The sequence below is a fragment of the Fundulus heteroclitus genome, chromosome 20, assembly GCF_011125445.2.
Source record: "Fundulus heteroclitus isolate FHET01 chromosome 20, MU-UCD_Fhet_4.1, whole genome shotgun sequence".
In the NCBI taxonomy this organism is placed as follows: domain Eukaryota; kingdom Metazoa; phylum Chordata; class Actinopteri; order Cyprinodontiformes; family Fundulidae; genus Fundulus; species Fundulus heteroclitus.
The window spans coordinates 34,379,256-34,399,163 of NC_046380.1; the positions used below are offsets into that span (position 1 = coordinate 34,379,256).

General features: G+C 40.9%; 1 protein-coding gene across 4 annotated transcripts in view; it reads left to right on the forward strand.

The window, feature by feature from the left end:
• Nucleotides 1-284: 284 nt before the first annotated feature.
• The window catches only part of LOC105926059 (chemokine-like protein TAFA-1), a 182,756-nt gene continuing 163,132 nt past the window's right edge, over nt 285-19,908 (forward strand). For 3 of the 4 annotated variants that reach the window (XR_004933476.1, XR_004933477.1, XM_012862236.3), the window contains exons 1-2: nt 291-897; nt 3,085-3,221. Coding sequence is in view for 2 of the 4 variants with exons in the window: in XM_012862236.3 (XP_012717690.1) it covers nt 3,098-3,221 (124 nt within the window). In the remaining 2 variants the exon portion in view is untranslated. Of the gene's footprint in view, nt 898-3,084; nt 3,222-19,908 lie in introns of all 4 variants that reach the window. The other variant, XM_021316254.2, reaches the window with a different exon arrangement.

A 19,908-nucleotide genomic window follows, 5' to 3' on the forward strand; every position in this document is an offset into this window, starting at 1 on the left:
ACAGCTTGAAGGATTTCCTTCTTTAGATGTTGTGGATGGCAGGTTGAGATGTGAGGAGGCTTCAGTTAATAAAGCACGCTTCATTTGCTGATGGAGTGTGATGCAGGAGCGGGTAGTCTTGCTTTAAGACTTGTGATCTGACTCCCCCCTTCTCTCTCTCTCTCTCTCTCTCTCTCTCTCTCTCTCTCTCTCTCTCTCTCTCTCTCTCTCTCTCTCTCTCTCTCTCTCCCTCTCTCTCTCCCCCTCTCTCTTTCCAGCTGGGCTACAGTGTAATACATACACACACATGCACGGTCACTCACACTCGCTCTGCCTGCCTGCCCGACACAGACGCTCTACTTACAGCGCTGGATGCAGGACTGAGGCTCACACTATCAGCGCAGCTTCTCAATGGGGGGACGCGGCCAAGAGCAGACAGAGCGGTCCTTCCACCGGAGCCTTCCGCCGAGCGCCTAAGAGAGAGAGAGAGAGAGAGAGAGAGGGGCATAGAGGGGGGGCGACGACGAGTGAGGAGGGCAAATTAGGACCCCCTTTTGTCTCAGCAAAGGAGTTTCGAGAGACTCTGGAAGAGAGAAGTGGGGGATAGAAGAACAGCACCTATGTGGAGCCGTGACTCGCTCACACCTTGATCAGCTGTGACACACAACCTCCCTCCCCCCCCCCCACCACCACCTGGGTGGTGTTTTTTTTGGGGGGGACTCTTTGTGGTGGTTTTAAAAAAAAATCACAGCAGCAAAAGTCCAGGGGGATTTTTTATTTTTTTTTTCAAAGGCTAAGCTGCAGGTGGAATTTCATGCAAAGACCCCCCCTCTGGTTTCCCCAGAATGGATGGAATTAAGACGGGCAGGCTGTGATTCTGACTGAGCTCCCCTTTTCCTCTCTGAACGCACTGCTCAGGTAAGGGTGTGGGACCCCTCCAGGAATTCCTCTGGTGTCTGAGGACGAGAGTTGGATGTAGAAGAATGTCTGGGGGGAAAAAAAAAAAAAAAAAAAAAAGAAACCCTTCCATCCTCAGAATGAATCAAACACTTTCCTCGCAGGCAGGCAATGCCTGCTGGGTCTGAAGCGTTTATTGAGTAGCTATCGGTCGGGATGTGTGTTCCCTCCCGTCCGGAACCAGGGTTGTTGCGTGGCTGAAGTTGTGTCCGCAGCAGGTGACGGTGCCGTCTGTTGGAGCCGAAGCCTCTCCTGTGTTGTTTAGAGATGTGTTGCGCGCAGGTGCTTCAGTGGCTGCAGGTGCGCCTCATGTTTCCACCCCCGGTGCGCTTTTACTTTCACCCCCCCGCTGGACTCCTGCGTCTGTGTGTCGTTTGAGGCTGTGCGCGCTTCTTTTAGCAGTCCCCGTCTACAAAAAGCGTGGGCTGCATGCTTCTGAAAACTGCCTTTTTTGTTTGGATTTGAAACCCCTGTAAATAATCCCCCTTTCTTTCTTTTTATCTTTTTTTAAAATAAATTTAAACTCTGCTGCTGCGCTTTCAGCTCAGGAGATAAGCTGCAGTTAACTACATTTTTTTTCCTCTCTACCTATAAAAGCCTGCTCACATTACTTGATCTATCTCTCTCGTACTCGCTTTCTCTCTCTCTCTCTCTCTCTGTGGAATTAAGCAGTTACAATTAACTGTGCAAGCGCAGCGATTCTTTTGAATAACATGCCGTGCAAATCTGTGCTGTACCGACAACAACATGTGTGGTTGCAGAAAAGTAAAAGAGGATCCACGCTCATTGTAAACCCCGCCTGCTGGTGATGCATAATGATATCCAGGCATTATGTGCACATTTTTTTCTCCATTTGTCATGGAGCCATAATGTCACAGAGGGTAATTTTTGATTATCCTAATGCACCCGACCTCAGCTGTATATCATAACAGGAACAAGACAAGATTTCTATCTTTAAATGATGCACTGAATCGCACCTGCTCTCAATTTACTTACCTTCAAAGTTAAATGGCTAATGGCTGCATACTTTATTTTAATGCACTGGCATTTGGTATAAATTATTAATTGAGAATCACATAAGGAGGTGAGATCAAAAAATCACTCACTTGGAGTGGGCTTAGTTAAAAGCATGGAACCTCCCTATGAAATTAACAGTATATTGAGGTTTTGCGAGTCACATTTTCCCTGATTAGTTGGAAAAAATCCTTCCACACCTTAGGAATAATCTTGTTTTGCTGAATGTGAAGTCATTGCCACAGCAACTTCCCATTTCAGGTTTCTGGTTGGAACGAATGGCTAACGCCACCTGGAAAGGAGGGGAGTCTCATTATTCCGTCTGGATAAAGGTGTAGCTGCATATGGTGCCCCTCAACAGCAGTTAGACAATCTCTTAATATGATCAAGACCACTGTCTGTGTTTAGCAATGGTTTAGTTAAAAGCCAAGATATAGACACCAAAACCAACAAGTTTGACTACGTTTACACGTTTTCTTGCATAGATTTTACTTGAAGGTGTGATTACCTTTTTCTGTTGTGTTATATATCTGTTCTTTTCACAATGTTGGAGAAAATACGTTACCCATTTTTGAAGAAATTAATAAAATGGTAATAATAGCAAATACATAAGCAAAAACAACACACTGTTCGCAATAGATGTCCAGAACATAGTAGCAATGAGTATAAACTTATAAATATAATTTTGATATCAATTAATAAAGGCCACAAATTACCCATTTTATAAAGCAATCGTATAGGGTAACTTGAAACAAAGGTTAGGGACATGATTTGTTGCATACATTGGTGATATCTTGTAATTCCCTCTGTAGGTACATGTTAGACCCAAAACTACTAATCAAAGACTTTTACGGATTAAAGATCAGACTTGGTCGAAATCGGGATTGGCAGCTCAAACCTCAAAGAAAATCAGAAATCGGCATTGGCCAGAAAAGTCTCATCGTATAACTCCTATTTCATGTGTGCAGATTGCTGTTTTTCTTGTTTTCTAATATATTTCATGTCTGAGTAAATCACTGCAGTGAATATATGGGGATGTTTGCAGATGTTCTCAGACTGAGTAAAGATAATAAATGTGGTAATTATCTATACATCCTTCTCTAACCGAGTTCTGTCACTTCTCCCTTGTCCCAGACTCGGCCCCACCATGTCCTGGTTGCTGGCCATGTGGATTAGCCTTGGCTTCCTGCTGCTGTGCCAGGCCACGCTCTATCAGACCATCCAGCAGCACCATGTGGCCCGACCCGGTCGCACTGACATCCTCACTCTGGGTACGTAAACGTGATCTTTTTGTCTGACTGACTTCACAGCCCAGTGTTACAGCATGTAAGATGTTGCCCTCTCTGGGTTAGCTGTACTCAGCTCTGGCTGTTTGAAAGACAAGAACAAGGCCTGCTGCAGTGTGTCAGAGTGACTTGCCATGTCAGCGCGACGGGATGATTCATGTGCTCGAAGTCATACAGAATAAGCAGAGGTGGGGGCTGCTAATTGTGCCTTCTCTTGCGTGTTATGTGACTTTTCGCAGTTAGGAAGAAATACAGTTAACAGGATTTGGTTCATTTGCGGGGCTGTCTGCTGCTGTTTGGATCTTAACATGCAAGTGTTGCTAGAACATCTTCTCAGACTGGGAATTGGGAGATGACTCACTTATGTGGTGAGGAATTCTTGACTAGTGCACCCTGAATCTCGCTGGCAGACTAATAGGAGTGGGAAAGGCTATGGGCAACACTCCATATTACTATGCTGGTAGCTAGGGGAGCTTTGATCACTATGGCTTAGACTGAAATGACAATTATGTTTTCCTCCTTTGCACTGGAAATGCTTGGCAATTAAGCCTGATGCCTTCTGCACCGCGAGGGCTAAAGGGGAGGGTAGACACGGAGGCGGATCTAATTCTCTGATTATGGAAAAGCTTACTAGAATTGCATATGGTGTATGTGGGAGTGTTACAAGGAAGGCAAAAGGTTTTTTTTAGAGCAAAGCAAATGCTTTCCTTAAGCTTCGAACAATGAGTGTTACTTCAACGCCGAACCCTTGTGCAGAGTGGGGCTTTCTCTCCATGCCAAGCTGCTGTTAAACATTGATACTCTCCCCTGCTTAGTTCCCTCTTTCTGTGTCTTGCACTGCCAAGTAAAAAGGCAGTAATTGAAGCAGAGCAATAGGAAAAAAAAAAAAAAAAAAACACAGCCCTGAATTCTCTATGCTTGTGAACACTGGTGACTTTAAGCAGCCTGTCAGAGAATTGGCTTACTTTTGCTGCGGATCAGCTGACACATGAAAATCCTTGCTCTGATAGATTAAAAAAAAAAAACTTCTCAAAGTCGCCCTCCCCCCATTGATTGAAGCAAAAAAAGGCAAAGGGATTCATAAGAGCAGAGTTTTGAATGCGTTTTAAAGGGTGACTTCCAGATTTTCTCCCCCCTTTTTTTTTTCTTTTTTGTCTGACAAGCCAAGCTTGGTGCCAAAGATGTACAAGGAAGTGCAAGGCTCAGTAAGTGTCGTTTTTGAATAATGCAGTGGACCCAAATGGGGGGGACAAGAAAAAAAAAAAAGATAGATGTTGTTCTCCTCTTTTGCTCTTTGTGGTTATATATTGCTAAAAAAAAAAAAAAGTCACACAAGTAAAAGACGGCAGTGGGCAACAGTTCAGCAAGGTTTACAGCCGGACAGACCGACTCACACACTTAATGTCCATTACACTCCTGGGCAAATATTGCACACTCTTCTCGCGGAGGCCATTATGAGGTGGTGTTTTCATGGGTCCTGTGAGGATACAGTAGCGGCTATAGATGACCTAATGCCTTCATATAACGAGCTCTCCATACATGGTTGGATAATAAGTAGAGATTCTCCAATCGGAATTTTGGGGACAATTTCTTTTTAGGATCTCTAGCATAAGAACAACATTGATCAGCATCATTTGTCCTTCATGCCTTTAGCAGTCAACTATTATTGATTCCAGTCGACGAGGTGATGTCACGCTCAGTGTGTGAGAGAACGGTCTTATAAAACAAATACAAAAACCATCGCAGAGTTGGAATCTGGAGACTTTAGCACCATTATTGCAGGTAGCATTACTAGTTGTAAACATCAGTCTCTGTGTGAGCATTGCCTAGAGCTGTGATTCCCAACCTCGGGAACCAACCCCCCTGTTGGGGACCCTGGAAAGCTCAGGTAGGGCCTCAAGGCTTTAATGCCAAAGAGACTGTCTACATGTTCCTCATATATTGAAAACAATAAAACACTGGGATTATAAAAAAGGTGAGATGTTATTTTATTGCATTGCATAGTGCTTTCACACACGTCTTGCTATTTATTTATTTTTTGTCTTGGGAATTAAGGTAGAACGGAAAGATAAAAAAGACAATAAGTGTGTTGTGTTGACTGCACTGGATCATTTATTTATTTTTTTTACACAAAAAAACACATTTTACACTAAAATAAAAATATGTCTTCCATGTGTCTATCAGCACAGATTTTCCATGTGGTTTGGGAAGAAATCCTATTTTGTCGTGAAATGTCATCCCTGAAGAGAACTATGATGGAGAAAAGTCTCTGTAAAAAGAGCTATAGTCTCATGCATATGTGCGCAAGCATGAATGCACAAATAAATAAGTACAAATGTGAGACGGCGTGTGTGGTTGTGTGACTCATTTGGCCCTTTAGCTCTACTAGTGATTTTGGCCACCAATGATTTAGAAATAAGCAGTGTTTCTTAATTTAATGAATATGACAGTTTGAGGGCTTTCTACTATTTGTTTTTAATGCAACAGCTGCATTGCATTTCCACAATATAGTCATGACACAATAGTTCCACAACAATGTTAAAAGAAACTTTGTTTATTTTCCAAAATTGGCTCTTTGGGGTGTAAACGTTGCTGAACCCTGGCATAAAGAGTGTAGATTTACTCAGATTTTTCCAAAAGATTGCCAATAATGTTTTCAAATCCAACCTGCTTCATGGCAGACAAAGGAGCTTTGGTATAAATACATTCAGCCTCTCTGTTCCCTCGGCTGCAGGTCAATTTACATTTGACCAAATCAACAAAGTGTATAAATCCAGGTACAAATGGATGTCCTGCGGCAAACAACTGTGATTAGTGTGGTTACTGGGGTTAACATTATGCAAACTGCTATCTCAGTCTGATGAAGATGTAGATCTTTACCTTCAATCTGAGATTTCTAAAAAATATATATTTTTCCAACATTTTCAAATCCAACATCTGTCTCAACAGACAGAAATTAGGAGTTCAAATTCATGCAACAGAGCAACTTTACTGTAAATAAGGTTCAACCTTCCTGTTTCTACTGTGGCCTTGCCCTTCTGCAGTCTGGATAACCCGTAAGTATGTTTATTTAAAAAAAAAATTAAAAAATTCCTCATATCTCTGTGCTTCTTCTGACTTCAGTTTTAAACGCTGGACAGATCTTGCTTTGAGCCACTTCCCTCAATAACAGCTAAGGCACTGAAGAGTGTTGTGGTTGGTATGAGTAGGTGAAGCTGACAAAATGTGCCATCCCTGATCAGAAAAATATCAAATGTCGATATTCCAGTCAGCCAGTAACCAGATGGTGCAATCAAAAGCAGAATTGTCCAATTCTGTTCAGCAAACAGTTTCTCTGAGTATCTTTAAGCCCTGTCTATGCTCATATTATCTTGTAATATGGTTACGGATGAGCCGCCGATCTTTGAATACCATCACCGATGAGTGAAGGGAGACACTTAACAGATTACCATAACTCTCATTTGCCAACGGTTCAGTTTACTGCACATGCTGTTTTTCCATGAGGATCAAGCCGACATCAATCCTGCTCAGCCATAAAGTGCTGTTACCCGATCTAACCAGAACTTCTCTCTCTGAATTGAAATGCTATCATAAATATTTGAATTAGAATTGATTTTATAATTTGAGAGGCTCTCTGGTTTCACCGAGGCCAAAGAGCTCAGCTATAAATAGGGCCGAGCATGTAGGACAAAAAAAAAAAAAAACAGGGAAAAATCCATCAACTTTCAAGCTTTGTTGTTTTAAGCATGTGCCGATAATAGTTTGTATCACAGTGAGCATTAAAGCGCTTAATCATAGATTTAACCACAGCCATCCATTCACGGATACCATCAATCTGTTGCATTAAAAACTGATCAATGATTATTTGAAGCGGTCAGTCATCCAGCTGTTGGCCAGACATTCGGGATTTGGACATCTCCATGGAAATCATTATTTTTTGAGCTCAAAATGTCCTTCTGCAGACTGCTTTAAAAAGTGGCACAAAAAAATTAACATCCAACACTGACTAAATTACACAAAGAAGCAGCTGTGAGGCTATAAGTGAAGGTATATAGCACAAGTTGTTTTATTGTCCCTCTCAGATCATTTGGCAGTGTCTGAGAAATCATCTAATCAGCCTCCAGCAACTTTGGGGATGAGAGCTCATGCAAAAAAAAAAAAAAAAAACAAGTTTCGACATTTTTTTTATTTATTTTTTTTATGACAAATTCACACAGTCAAGTCGGTGATTGAGTAACAAGTAAGGTGTCTGCTTCCTCACCTGCTCGGCAAGTGGCATCGCTCTCTTCTTTCCCATGAGCCTCTGCATCGCAAAGTGCCCTCCTCCCGCCCCCTTGCGTTCTGCTTGTGCGGCAGAAGATTGATGTTGTCCTGATTCCGAGCAGCCAATTCTGGTCTCTCAAGAAATAATCCACTACATTGACAGATGAGCTGAATGTGACATGACATAAACAAGCCAGGCTATGCACTCTCCCCACCTGCCAGCACTGAGCTGAAGGGCTCCCTACCAACACTGCTGATGCACAAAGACCCTTATTGACTGCTCGCACAGCTCGTCGTGAAAAGTCGGCGATGGCAGTGGGGGTGTGCAGATAATATATACAGTTTTTACCCTACTGGAAGAAATTAACTCTGATAAAAATTAAATTGCTCCCAAACGTGTCCTCCCGTATGATTATACTTAGCCAGGTACCGTACATATTTCACCGCTTGGTTAATGAATATAGTCCATAAAGGCTTAAAAGCCTAAGTGTTTACTGCTGCCATTCTGTTTTTTTTTTTTTCCATACACTTGATTAATATCCAAGCATAAGCATATGATCTTGTACAGCGGCAGCACCTCTGTGGCAATGAAGTTAACTCACAGAGTTTCTCCCAAAACAAACAAATTACACAGTGCTGACAGAATGTCTCTGAGGCTGAAGAGGGACAGAATTTAATTAGTATTTTTTAAATAAAAGAAAAAAAAAAGAATTCACCAAGAACACATAAAAACATTTTTATATTAGCATAGAGTGCTGTGTGCAGCAGAGTAGCTTATGTAGATGAGACGCGCTCCCCATAATTGAGAGGTGCCATGTTCAAACCCAGCTAAAACCCATCTAGGGTTATTCACCTAAAAATTTAAAAATGTTCAATTTTAATCCAAAATAATAAAATATTTACCTTGACCTCTTCGAACCACCTAAACATTATTTAGACATAGTTTCACCCAAATGTAGTTGCTGGGGTGCGCACTCCGCGAAGCGGGTATAATACAGACCAAGGAGAGCAACCTTTGAATTCCACACCAATTAAGTGCTAAATGGTTGAAATATTTGGCAAAAAAAACTGTGTTCAACCGTTCCAAACACATTAAAAACAGGTTTTGGAATAGATAAAGAAGGCTGGAATGGCCCTGACCTCAAGGCCAGTGTAGAAGTTTGGAAAATGCTTAACTGAACATATTTAAAAGAGCGCCACAATTTCTAATAAGAAGAGCAATAACATTTCCAACCCCATCGATGTCATGACCTTGCAGATGGCTCACCAGGTATCCGTGGGGGTGTATGTAAATGTTTAAGCGGCTATGTATGACAGTAATTTAAATTTGCACACCAGTTACGTGCTTAAAAAAAAATCCCTGAAGTAGTGTGCTTAACAGAAATTTCACCCTAAGAAAAAAGTAGTTGAAATCAATCACGAAGACCCAAATATATTTTGATGCTCCAGCCTATGACGAGAGTGTATGTAAACTTCTGATCACAACTGTGTAGCTCATGCATGCATGGAAATTGGCAAGACAAAGTAAAAAGGGGCTGAAAATACTGTAAATCAGTGCAGCGGTTCTGCTGTTTTTATTTTTTTACTCGCTGATCTGAAATGTCTTGTAAAATCCCAGATGATTGGTATGCGTCTTAATGAGCTCGTTGGTCAATGTGCCATAATGCTCCCTCAGCATCAGAAAGCCTTGGAGGTGAAAAAAAAACAAAACAAAACATTAATTACTTTGATTAGGCAAGCTCCATCATATGTTAAAACGCTGAACAACAGTGTGAGCACAAGCATGGGTGCATCTGGTAAATTAAGAAAATTATACCTCCAGTTATTAAAAGCAAATTTTATACAACCGCTGTTACGCTGATTCTAAGGTTGCATATCTATCGAGTTCACAGGAAGAGAAAAAAGATTGAGGTTTCCGGGGACTGAAAAAGCCAAAATAAGGTGCAGAGGGTTGAACCTAAACTGAAACTTGATTAGGAAAATGCTTAATCTACGGTAAATAGCGATTGGATGGAAAATTCTGTTTCTTTTCACTACCGAACCAGATGGCTGGTTCAGAAAATGCACCATTTGCTTGCATTTTGGAAAGGCAAGAAATTACCGGCACCCACTTGGAAACTAAACGCACCCACACTCTTCTACTCCTTGCCATTAGTTGTCAAAAAGACTTTAAGCAGCAGGAAAAAAAAAAAGGTAAAAGACGTGTTTTTCTCCTTTACAGCTGTCATCAAAGAAATAATCCCTTTTGTTTGTTTTTAAGGAAAAAAACGAGTGACGGATGGATCCATCCGACTCTGCCCACATGAGCGTCTTATCCACCCGGCCTCTCCCTTCTGTTTTTGTTTTGCAATTAAATCAGCTTTATTTGCGTCCTCATTAAAACCGCAGCAACTAATTAGCGTGAGAATGGATGGTGAAGGAAAATGCAATCGAATAGCAGTTACATGAATAAGTGACGCCTTCGTGGTGCTTTTGTAAAGTGGATGGAAGGGAAGCGTGGAACGTGGGCTCATGCGGAAATAGTTCTTTATCCGGACGCTTACGGGAATGTACATTTACGCACAAACAAACTGTTTCTCTCAAATTCTGTAATGACTGAAATCCCTTTTTTACTGGCCCTAATCTTTATACAATATATACATCGTGTAAGACCACTTATAATGAACCTTGAGGTGATGAGTATCATAAACAATGTAAATTCAATTGGAAGCATTAATTCCCTAAACAAGATGTCTACAAATCCTTGCCTACAAAGAAGCTGAAATCCTATAATCTACCTCCTCACGGGATTATAATTACCTTGGAAACTGTGGGTTTAGGTAGAGACCTCGTTGGTGCTTCGTCATGTGTCTTTATCACGCAGCGTGCCCTTCAAGGTAATGAGAGCAAACCCCATTTAAAGACGCTCCAATAACCGGCAGATGATCCAGGTGCTGAGCAGCGCTCTCTTCGCACCACACCTTCGGCCGCCCGATTCTCCGTGCAGCCCACCCCTCGCCTCCTTATCTCTGTCGGCCCCTCGGACGAGTTGTCATGGATCAGATGAGACAATTTGTCATGGATTAGTGCACTTAAATGTCTGTGTGATAGTGGAAGCAGTCACTGGAAAAGCTTTGGAATCCTATTACACTGCCTTTTATGGCCGACGAGACGACAGAAAGCAGTGGAGGTTGGACGGCTACTTTCTGTGAGCCTCTTTCTTGACATACCCGCTCTACTATAATCAGATGTTCACTTATCACTGAGCCCCACGGGTGTGTCTAAATCTGGAGACAACAGCGTCATTATAGTGATATATGTGTTACAAGTTTCTTTTCCAATTCATAAATGACTCAGTAAATTGTTAGTATTGCATAACACCTTGATTCACATTTGCCAAAAGTGCTATAAGATTATTATTTTTGGTCAGTTTCCGTGAGACTTCGGGGTCCATGAGCCTGTCTTCTATTTGTCTTTTATTGCATTGGTAAAGTTGAATCATAGTCTTCTCTAAAAGTTTATGTTTTCCAGTGAAGTTTGTAATCAAAACATGTTTTGTATTTCCAAAAGTATTGAGCCCCTTCTCCAAATCATGCAAGTCAGGTGTTCTAATCGCTACAATGATCACAGGTGAATAATGTTGGGATGCCATGTGTCCAGTAGGTCCATTTGTGAAATGTTGTCCCTACTAAATATCCAACAGTATTTCTCAGTCACTGAGCACAGCCTGATGGAGCACCTTTGTGATGAACTGTAGTGGAGAATGTGAGCCAGACCTTCTCATCCAACATCAGTGTGCGACCTTGTCAATGTAGTTTTGAAAGAGAGGTCAACAATACAAATAAAAAACGAGCACCTGTAAAACTCTAAAAAAAAAAAAGCCTTCATAGAAGAGATGAAGCTGTAACCATATTAAACATTAAGGATTCTGAATGGGAGATCTTGCTCACATGCATGCTACTGTGGAGACTTTTAAAAAAAAAAAAAGAATAATTTTATGTTGCAATATTTAGAAACATACAACTGGAGCACATTTATTTAGGAGAGGATACAAGATTTTGAGGAAATTATTATAAACACGATCACTTACAGCATAATTGTTGGCACGCCTCTTAGGACCTTGTACAGCCCTTTGCCAGAAGAACATCACTTAATCTTCTCCTGAAAAAAATCACAAGGTTGGGGTACACAGTTTTGGTCATTTCACTTTGCACAATCTCTCGAGATTGTCCAGAGTCCGTGGTCCTCTCAAATGTTTTCTTCCATTCAGATCAGGCAACAGGCTACCTATAGGATTCAGGTCTGAAGACTGACATTGCCATGAGGAAGGTTGACTTTCTATCCGATTAACTGTTTCTATGCTGATTTGGCTCTAAGTTTGTGAAAATGATAGCAACAAATTCAAAATAAGGTTAAAAAAATAAAACAACTGACTTCTATTCTGAAGCTGAAGATGTTTCACTTCCCATGTTGTTTTATTTTTTTTTAACCTTTTTTAGATTGATCATGACCTGGATGACTGAGAATCTTCACCAATATGGCAAGAAATCATAACTACAACAATGGCATTACCCATTTTCAGTCTTCTGTCTAGCCCACCAGTTTGTTATTTAAAGTGTTTAAAGTGAGGAGAACCAGACCAGCTAACATGCTTTGCTCTTGCTTCTCACTCCTCCTTTGTTTCATTTAAACAACCATTTCAATCTTAGTCTCACCTGATCAAAGTAACCCGTTCAAGTTAAAGTCCTAGTGGAGTTTGGCAAACTTCACATTATGTCTACATTTGTGATGGAACAAGAGAAATAGCATTTGCCTGCAATAACTATAAATCTCACGTAGACTCCATAAAAACCTTCTAATGGTTCTTATGGAGTCAGTTCTCTAACGAGAAATGTTGATTTTTTTCTTTACCTCTCTTATCCTGCTTCTCACTGGGGAAGGTGGTAAGACAAATAGCCGGTCTTGTGAAATGTAGTAGCCAGTGGCTAACAGAAATATCCAGTTTTCCCCAGCATTTCTATAGTCCAGGGAAACAGAAAGACTCAATCAGAGTTTCCTAGAATCTATGATCAGCTTGATACGGTAAAGTGTAAATCCCCTCTAACACGCGGACGAACATGCAAACTCTACAAAGAAAGGCTCCAGCCGGGATCTTCTCGCTGCGCGGCAACACTGCAAACAACTGCTCCTATGTGCAACCCTAGCTACCAGCAGCAAATTCATTATAAAGGTTAACTCAGCGCATAACGCTGCCATCTTTTTTTCATGTGCTATCTTATACAGTTTGCTATCACCTATGGGCTCTTGAAGCCCTACATTAGCATCTCGCTGAACTTAAATAGCTTGTTAATGTTATTGGAGCAAAGAGACGCGGTGCTGGCTGACGTTGACGCAAAAGAGCCACTCTGCAGCAGCGTGTAAAAACATCTGCATAAAAATAAGTATTACCCATTCATTATTTAGTTTCTGAGGGCTTACCTTTTCTAAGTAGTTCATTTATCCAAATTGTAGAAACATAAGGATGTTCTCTGATGAAAAATAGAGAACATCCTTATATTGCTACCATGTGAGGATTCAATGCTTGGGGAAAAAAATAAAAAAAATAAAATCTAGCAGCGAAAGCTTACTTTCAAAGTTTTATTATTGTTTCTTCCAAAGACCCAAATCATAGAGCATGTCGGGAAAAATTAGACTTTTTGACTCTTGTTTGCGATTTTACTCGTTTCATTTGCAATATATCTTCTTAGACAATACAAAAACAAAATTGTACAGAGGCACCACAAACAGCAGCCCATGCCTCTGCTCTCAATTGATCCATTCTTTCACTGACAGTTTATGGTCTTAAATATTTATAGTTAAAAATCGGTATTTCTGCTTTGAAGCAAGCCATTAAAGGGAGTTATTAACCGACTCGGCTGTATGCCGCCGCTCAACAGAGCCTTATGATGTCTCCCGGCTTATTTTCTGTTTTTTTTTTTTATCGCTTGCAGTTTTGCTGTTTTGATTCGGGGTTTTCCAGAGTGTTGTTTCAGCAGCAGTCGGCAGCACTTTTTCATCGTACGCTGCCCTGCAAAGCACCAAACGACTCACAAGCAGTATTTGTTAGGAGCTGGGAAATATAACAGTGTTCTTTTTTTGGCAGCTGAAGACTAAGATATTTGAATTCTCACAAAACTATCTGAAACATTTGATCTAAAGATCCTTTTTAAAAAAAAAAAAAAAAAAGAATCCTAATAGCGCAAGTCTGCAGCCAAGGAGATGATGCTTTCTAAGTTCGGTGCAGGGAATCACTCAGCCAAGCCCTGACAGAAGAGACACAAATGGATTACAGGGCTTTAAAATTATAGAAACAGAAATCCTCTCGCTTGAATATGTCCCAACGTGTCAAGTAAATGATTGAATGTCTGTCTAAATTTTCCACCTGGGGGGGCCTCTGTCACCGTTAGGCAAGGTCTATTTGTCTTGTCTGATGTGTCTGGATGAATCCGTGCGGCTGCGGAGCCCAGACGGAGCCGTATTGTCTTATCGCGGCCTCGGCTGACAGCGGGCGCTCTAATAATGGAATTTAGGTTGAGATGTCACAGCTAAACGTTCGTCGGGGGTTGCGGCCGGGCGGGATGCGGCACACGATACGCACGCAGCCAACGAGCCTCGGTAAACAGACGGGAAGCCTTATTTTATTTCGCCTCGACCGACGCGTTTGTGTGCCGACGCGTGTTTTTTCGGATTAAAAATGCCACTCACTCACACTGTACTCTGACAGACTGCTGAAAATGGAAGAGGACAATTAGCATCCATGGGCTGAGCCGTGCGTCTTCATTTGCCACAGTGTCTCCAGCACATGTCAGGCTCGGTGAGACGCGGCTCGGCGCCCCCGGTGGCTGTTGGGCAGGCGAGCGGGAGGATGACGGATGAGGTGGCACCTGCATGTGTCAGTCTGTAGCCTAATGACCCGCAGGATCTTTGTCTTCCTCACAGCCCCGACTGTTACTGTACTTTTCACTCTTTGTTCTTGTCGAGCTGCGGACTTCTCTTCAGCCTATTAGCTCGTCCGCCTCGGGTCTCGTTCTGATCTCGTGGTATGCTGCTCGCGCGCTCTACAAGCTGCCTTACATTTCGTGTGTTCGGCGTGACACTTCCTTTGAGTTTGCGGCCCTTTTATTTTCAGGGAAAGATCATTTTGTTCTGAGGCAGCCCGGCAGGCGGCAGATCCCTCTCTCCCTCATCCCAACATCCCAGAGGTTTAGGTGCTTTAGACACTAAGCTTTTCCAATGAGAAGACCTTTTGACCTGCTTTCTCTAAGTTTACTGGGTTGGGTGTAAATGTGGATTGTAGGCTTCTCTGAGGATTTTTGTTTTCTTCCTTTTTTCCACCGCTTGAAGGCATGAACAGTGTTAGGAGAATGCCGCACTTGGGTGCAGTATGAGACATTTACTGGAACTGCGCTGATTGAACTGAACACCGCACCGGATCTTGTCTTTAATCATGGGATCTTTTCCCTCACTGTGTGGGTTTCAGTCCTCTCAAATGAGCAAAATGCAAGGCGTGTCTGTGTGATTAGAGAGCTTGAACTGTACCGATGCATAACCATATTCATTACCTCATTTTTCCTCACTCTCATATCTTTACTCTTTATGTGCTTGTGAATATAACACTAACGCCTTTGAACTTAATCTCCTCCCTTAAAAAAAAAAAAAAAAAAAAAATGCTTTTTTTATGCTGGAGCACTTTGACATTTATAATCTATACTTGCTAAACTGAGCTGCACGCCAATCCCATGCATTTTAAGCCACAGTGTTTTGCAAAGATATTCATACGCGTAGAATCTTTTGAAAATGTTTTGTCATGCTCAACCAGACGCTTGAATGTTGGTATTGGGCTCTTATGTGTTAGTCCAACACAGAGTAATGCATGATCGTTAAATGGAAGGGAAATTAGGCATTTCTAGCTGCGATGGCTGGTGGTACGATAAAATATTAACAATTCTACATTTATTTTTGCTGGACTAAGTGAAAGAAATCACATAGATCAATTGCGCACTGATATTTTCGAGCCTTTATTCCTGTTAATTATTTTCCTGCTATAGGACGTCCTGCTTGCTACTAATAAAAACAGAACATTTAAGAATTAGCTCAGACCAATGGAAAAAAAACAAAAGCACATTTAATGCAGAAATGTCGGATTAGTGAACAGTATGTTAAATATCTGCTTAAAAGGTTGTTATTTTCAGAAGATACTTTCAATCTGACAAACGAGCCTCATCGGAACGCATATTATTCCCAAATGTGGGAAAAACTAAGTTTTAGAGGCAATACTAGCTCGACTTGTGTCAATTCAGGCTTAACAGATAAAGGTTTTATCACATCAGGTGATTGTATTTGTTTTGATCTACTAACTGTTTCTCTCTGTTTCTATTTCGATTTTTCCCATAAGGAAAATGCTCAGTATCCATGGTTTGGTAAAGATCTGACATTAAAAATCTACCAAGAGAAGAGCTCTTGTGCTCACTTTGTGTAGAGAACAGGGGAATTAGTTTAAATCTCAGCGTGTTTTTAAAGATCACGTGTGTTATGTGTGTGTGTGTGTGTGTTTTTTGTCCTGAAAAGATAAAGAAAACCTCTGGCTCACTTAACCTATATTATCTTTCAGTCTGATATTTCACCCCTGCCCATATTTTTCTGCCCTCGCGTCTCCAAAGATTGCCCACTCTTCTCCAGTACAATCAAAATCAATCAAAGCATCCGTCCCAAATAAAACACAGGAATGTGTTTTTGTGATACAGTCAACGGAGGGAGCAGCACTTCGGTCTGATGCTCCATTTTCTCCCCCTGTGCAGAATCCATGTCAGCCAGAGCATCACCATCTCTGTCACTTATGTCACAGAGCATTACCCTTACCCTCTGTCTGGTAGGATGACAATATTTCTTCTGAAGAAACAGAGATTCACCTGAACACAAAGCAAGGCTTCATCCTCACACCTTGTTTGGATGTAGAGGAGTCGGCTACTGTCAGGGGAGTCACTCTAGACTCCGGGTCTGCAGTTGTTTCGCGCTGTGGTGATCTTGGTGCAATTTGAAAGATTCTTATGAGAAGGCCAAAAGTAGGAGTTTCTCTGTTTTGACCCCTGCGCTGTTTAGTACATGAGAAATGTCACCATGAGCTGGAGGAGGCCTGGAGGGGTACAACCTAGTAGATGCTGTGGTGTTGAGCAGGGAAATAAAATTGTGGTAAAGGACTACTATGGAGGGAAAGGAAATTAAAAGTGGCAAAACGCTTGGAGTCCTGACAGTAGAGTTGTATAGATAAATCATAAACATAAAAAGCATTAATTAGACCTAATATACATTCAGTTTTTGATAGGGTTATATGCATTTAAGCTCCCACCCCACCAAGTTCATTATCATGCAGATTATTATGAAGCTTGCACATCCTTAAATTCCCCTTTCCTTTCATAGATGGGAAAACATTGTCGTGTACAATTGTCTTCACTATACGTGTCTCTTATATTTCCCGGTTACCTCAGTACAAATGGCAAACATTGATAAAAACCTCTTTCAGGATTTCTACTCTCCTATCTTGCAGCTGCTTTGCAGAACAAACCCTGCACAGACAAATAAATCCTGAAGATAAGGACTGCTCTAGTTTTTTTTTTTTACAGAGATTCCACAAAGTAAGATAAAAGAGGGGTGGGATAAATAAGTACATGTGTGGGAGTTGCTGTTTGGAGGCACGCCATCATGGGATGTTCAAGCCAGTGTCGGAACAAGAGATTTTTTATATATATATTATTTAGCTATATGGTACAATGATTATTAAATCCACTCTTGTAAAGCCAAACTCACTAATGTATGTAATGGTTTGTGTTGCAGCTTTAGCATCCTTGTTTCCAGAAGTAGGATGCATTCAACCTTCTGAAATATGTCGCATATTTTTTTATATAACACGTTAAATAATAATTAAAGAGGGCTGAGAATATTAATCTGAGACTGATGGGTAAATATATGGGCATGTAGAGGAGTAAGCAGAGAAAAGCAATGTGAGAATATTTTGATTGAACTAAGAAAAATAAAGAATATTATACAGGACTCATAGATTTTTCACAAATCTGTTTTTACTGTGGAATAATTGAGCCCAGGGTTATCCAGTCCACTTACTCATACTAATTATGGTAAAATACAATCCAGAATCATTGAGTAAAAATTTTGCCCATTAATTTAGTAGGCTTATAACCAGACACCAACTTCAGCTCCAGACCACTACTTCTCACACAGTGTTGAACACAGCAGGGTGCACACACTTCTTTTTAATTTTTTAATTTCTTTGCAGTGTGGTACCCACCCATGCTGGATGTGCCACCCTGGGTGAAGAGCCACATTGCCCACGTTAAAAACTGTCACTGACAAAGTTAACGCAAAAACCATAAAATAATTAACCAGCAAACTGGGTGGGTGAGTAGCAGAAATTTTAATGTGAAAAGCTATAAAAGATGAAAAGTGACAAAAATAGATATTATATAAATGCATATGGGTTGAACACCTTGAGGCTTATCTGCTGCTTAGGTGGTGCTACAGGTGTGCTGCCAGTGTTAAATGGCACATTTTTTCTGCAGACACTATTGGTTTAGGATTAGCACGCGGTCAGTCTCATGCTTCTTAATTCTGCTTATTAACACCAAAATGTTAAAGATCAGATACGCTTGTTTTAAAGCTGCAACGTTCTTGACCTATGAAATTGAAGTGTTATGTTTTAACCAGCCATGGTGACCCTGTGGTCTCAGATTAAATTAAGATCCAACCTAAACTGTGAACCTGAAGTGGACCCATCAGTTTGAGCAAGTCAAGTGGTGATTAATCTTTCTTCAACCGGGCACACACTACGATCTCCACAGATGCAGAAAAGACGTGTACTCCACTGTCACAGACTGGCTTCAGCAGAGTTTTGTCTCCTGACTGAATGCGTGAGAGTCACGCAACAACCTCACCTGCTGAGGGATGTCAGACCACAGGATTTATCACTTTAACTAAAGCCAACTGAGCACATCATGCTCTCGGGGAAACTCTTGTGAGAGCAAAAGTTTAAAGGAACAAATATAGCAATAGGTGGTGGTAGTGAAAGATATTCTCAGAATTTGGACAGACTATCTTCCATTCCCCTATAAAATGTAGGAGGTGTAATTTAAAATGCTTTATTTATCCCACAAATGAATTAAATGTAACCATTAATAACTGTATTTTGTAATGTCAGCGCTTTAAATTAAGGATATAATGTACAATCTTCTTTCTGGCAGTGAGTTCCGGGTGGATCACCTTATCTATTGATTATCCCACATGCCAATCATTGTGACGCGTTTACCTAACACCAAGATGCGTGTACGCTCATTCCTAGTCTCATCTTGCTACACATGCACACTTCTAGTGTTTACGTATCCGGTTAGCTTTGGTTTCAGATGTTCATTGTAGCTCTGCTGCTCTCAATGTATACTTTTAAAATGGCCGAGATTCACGAGAAACAAACTGTCTAACAGCTTTATGAGAAGAAGAGGAAGGCCTCAGAAGAAGAGGAAGGCCTCAGTAGACAGAAATAAGACCAGAGTACATTTGGGCAAGTAAGACGGTCTTGCACATGCCCAGTTATTCTAAGAGGGACTTGGGCGTTTCTTACCTGGTTTTCTTGAAAAATTGTCTGCTATAGCTTTTAAGCCTATGTGACAAGTTAAGAGTTTATTTATTTAAAATGAGACAATGCATATTCATTAACATGCTCACAACAAGATTCAACATGTAAATATGGCAGAATTATACTGCATTTCATTGCCTTTTACCTGTTCCTGTGTAATAACAATAAAGTTGAATCTAATCTAATCTAATCTAATCTAATCTAATCTAATCTAATCTAATCTAATCTAATTAGCCATGAAGGCAATAGATTGGTTTATTTCATTAAGGCTCAGCTTTTTTTTTCACGTAGATATCGATTTAGTTTTTGTCCATTTGTTTTTTAATCACTAAATAATTCTAATTAGATTATAGTGTGTGTTCTTCCCACAGCTGCTTTTATAATATAAAGTTACAGATAAGGTTTTATAACAAACTGGGTCAGGTTGGTTCCTCTCGCAAACTTGCGGACTCCAGTCTCCACCTCACACTAACAGATTTTGTGCCGACTGGCCACAACTATTGCAGACAGATTCCCCCTCTGGGAACCGGGGGTTAAACGGGACAAAGGGTTGTGTGTCCCAGCCGTTATATTATCTCATAGGGTTTTACCATAAGTTAATTTGTTTTCATGTATTTTTTTACTCTAGGTCAGGGGAATAAAATCCCGCCAAGATTTTAGTTTAAAACTGGAATCATTGCATGGTAGCATAATTACAAGCTTATTCCGTTCAATATATTTTTAGTTTAGCCCTCGCAGGAAAACTTGTTTTGG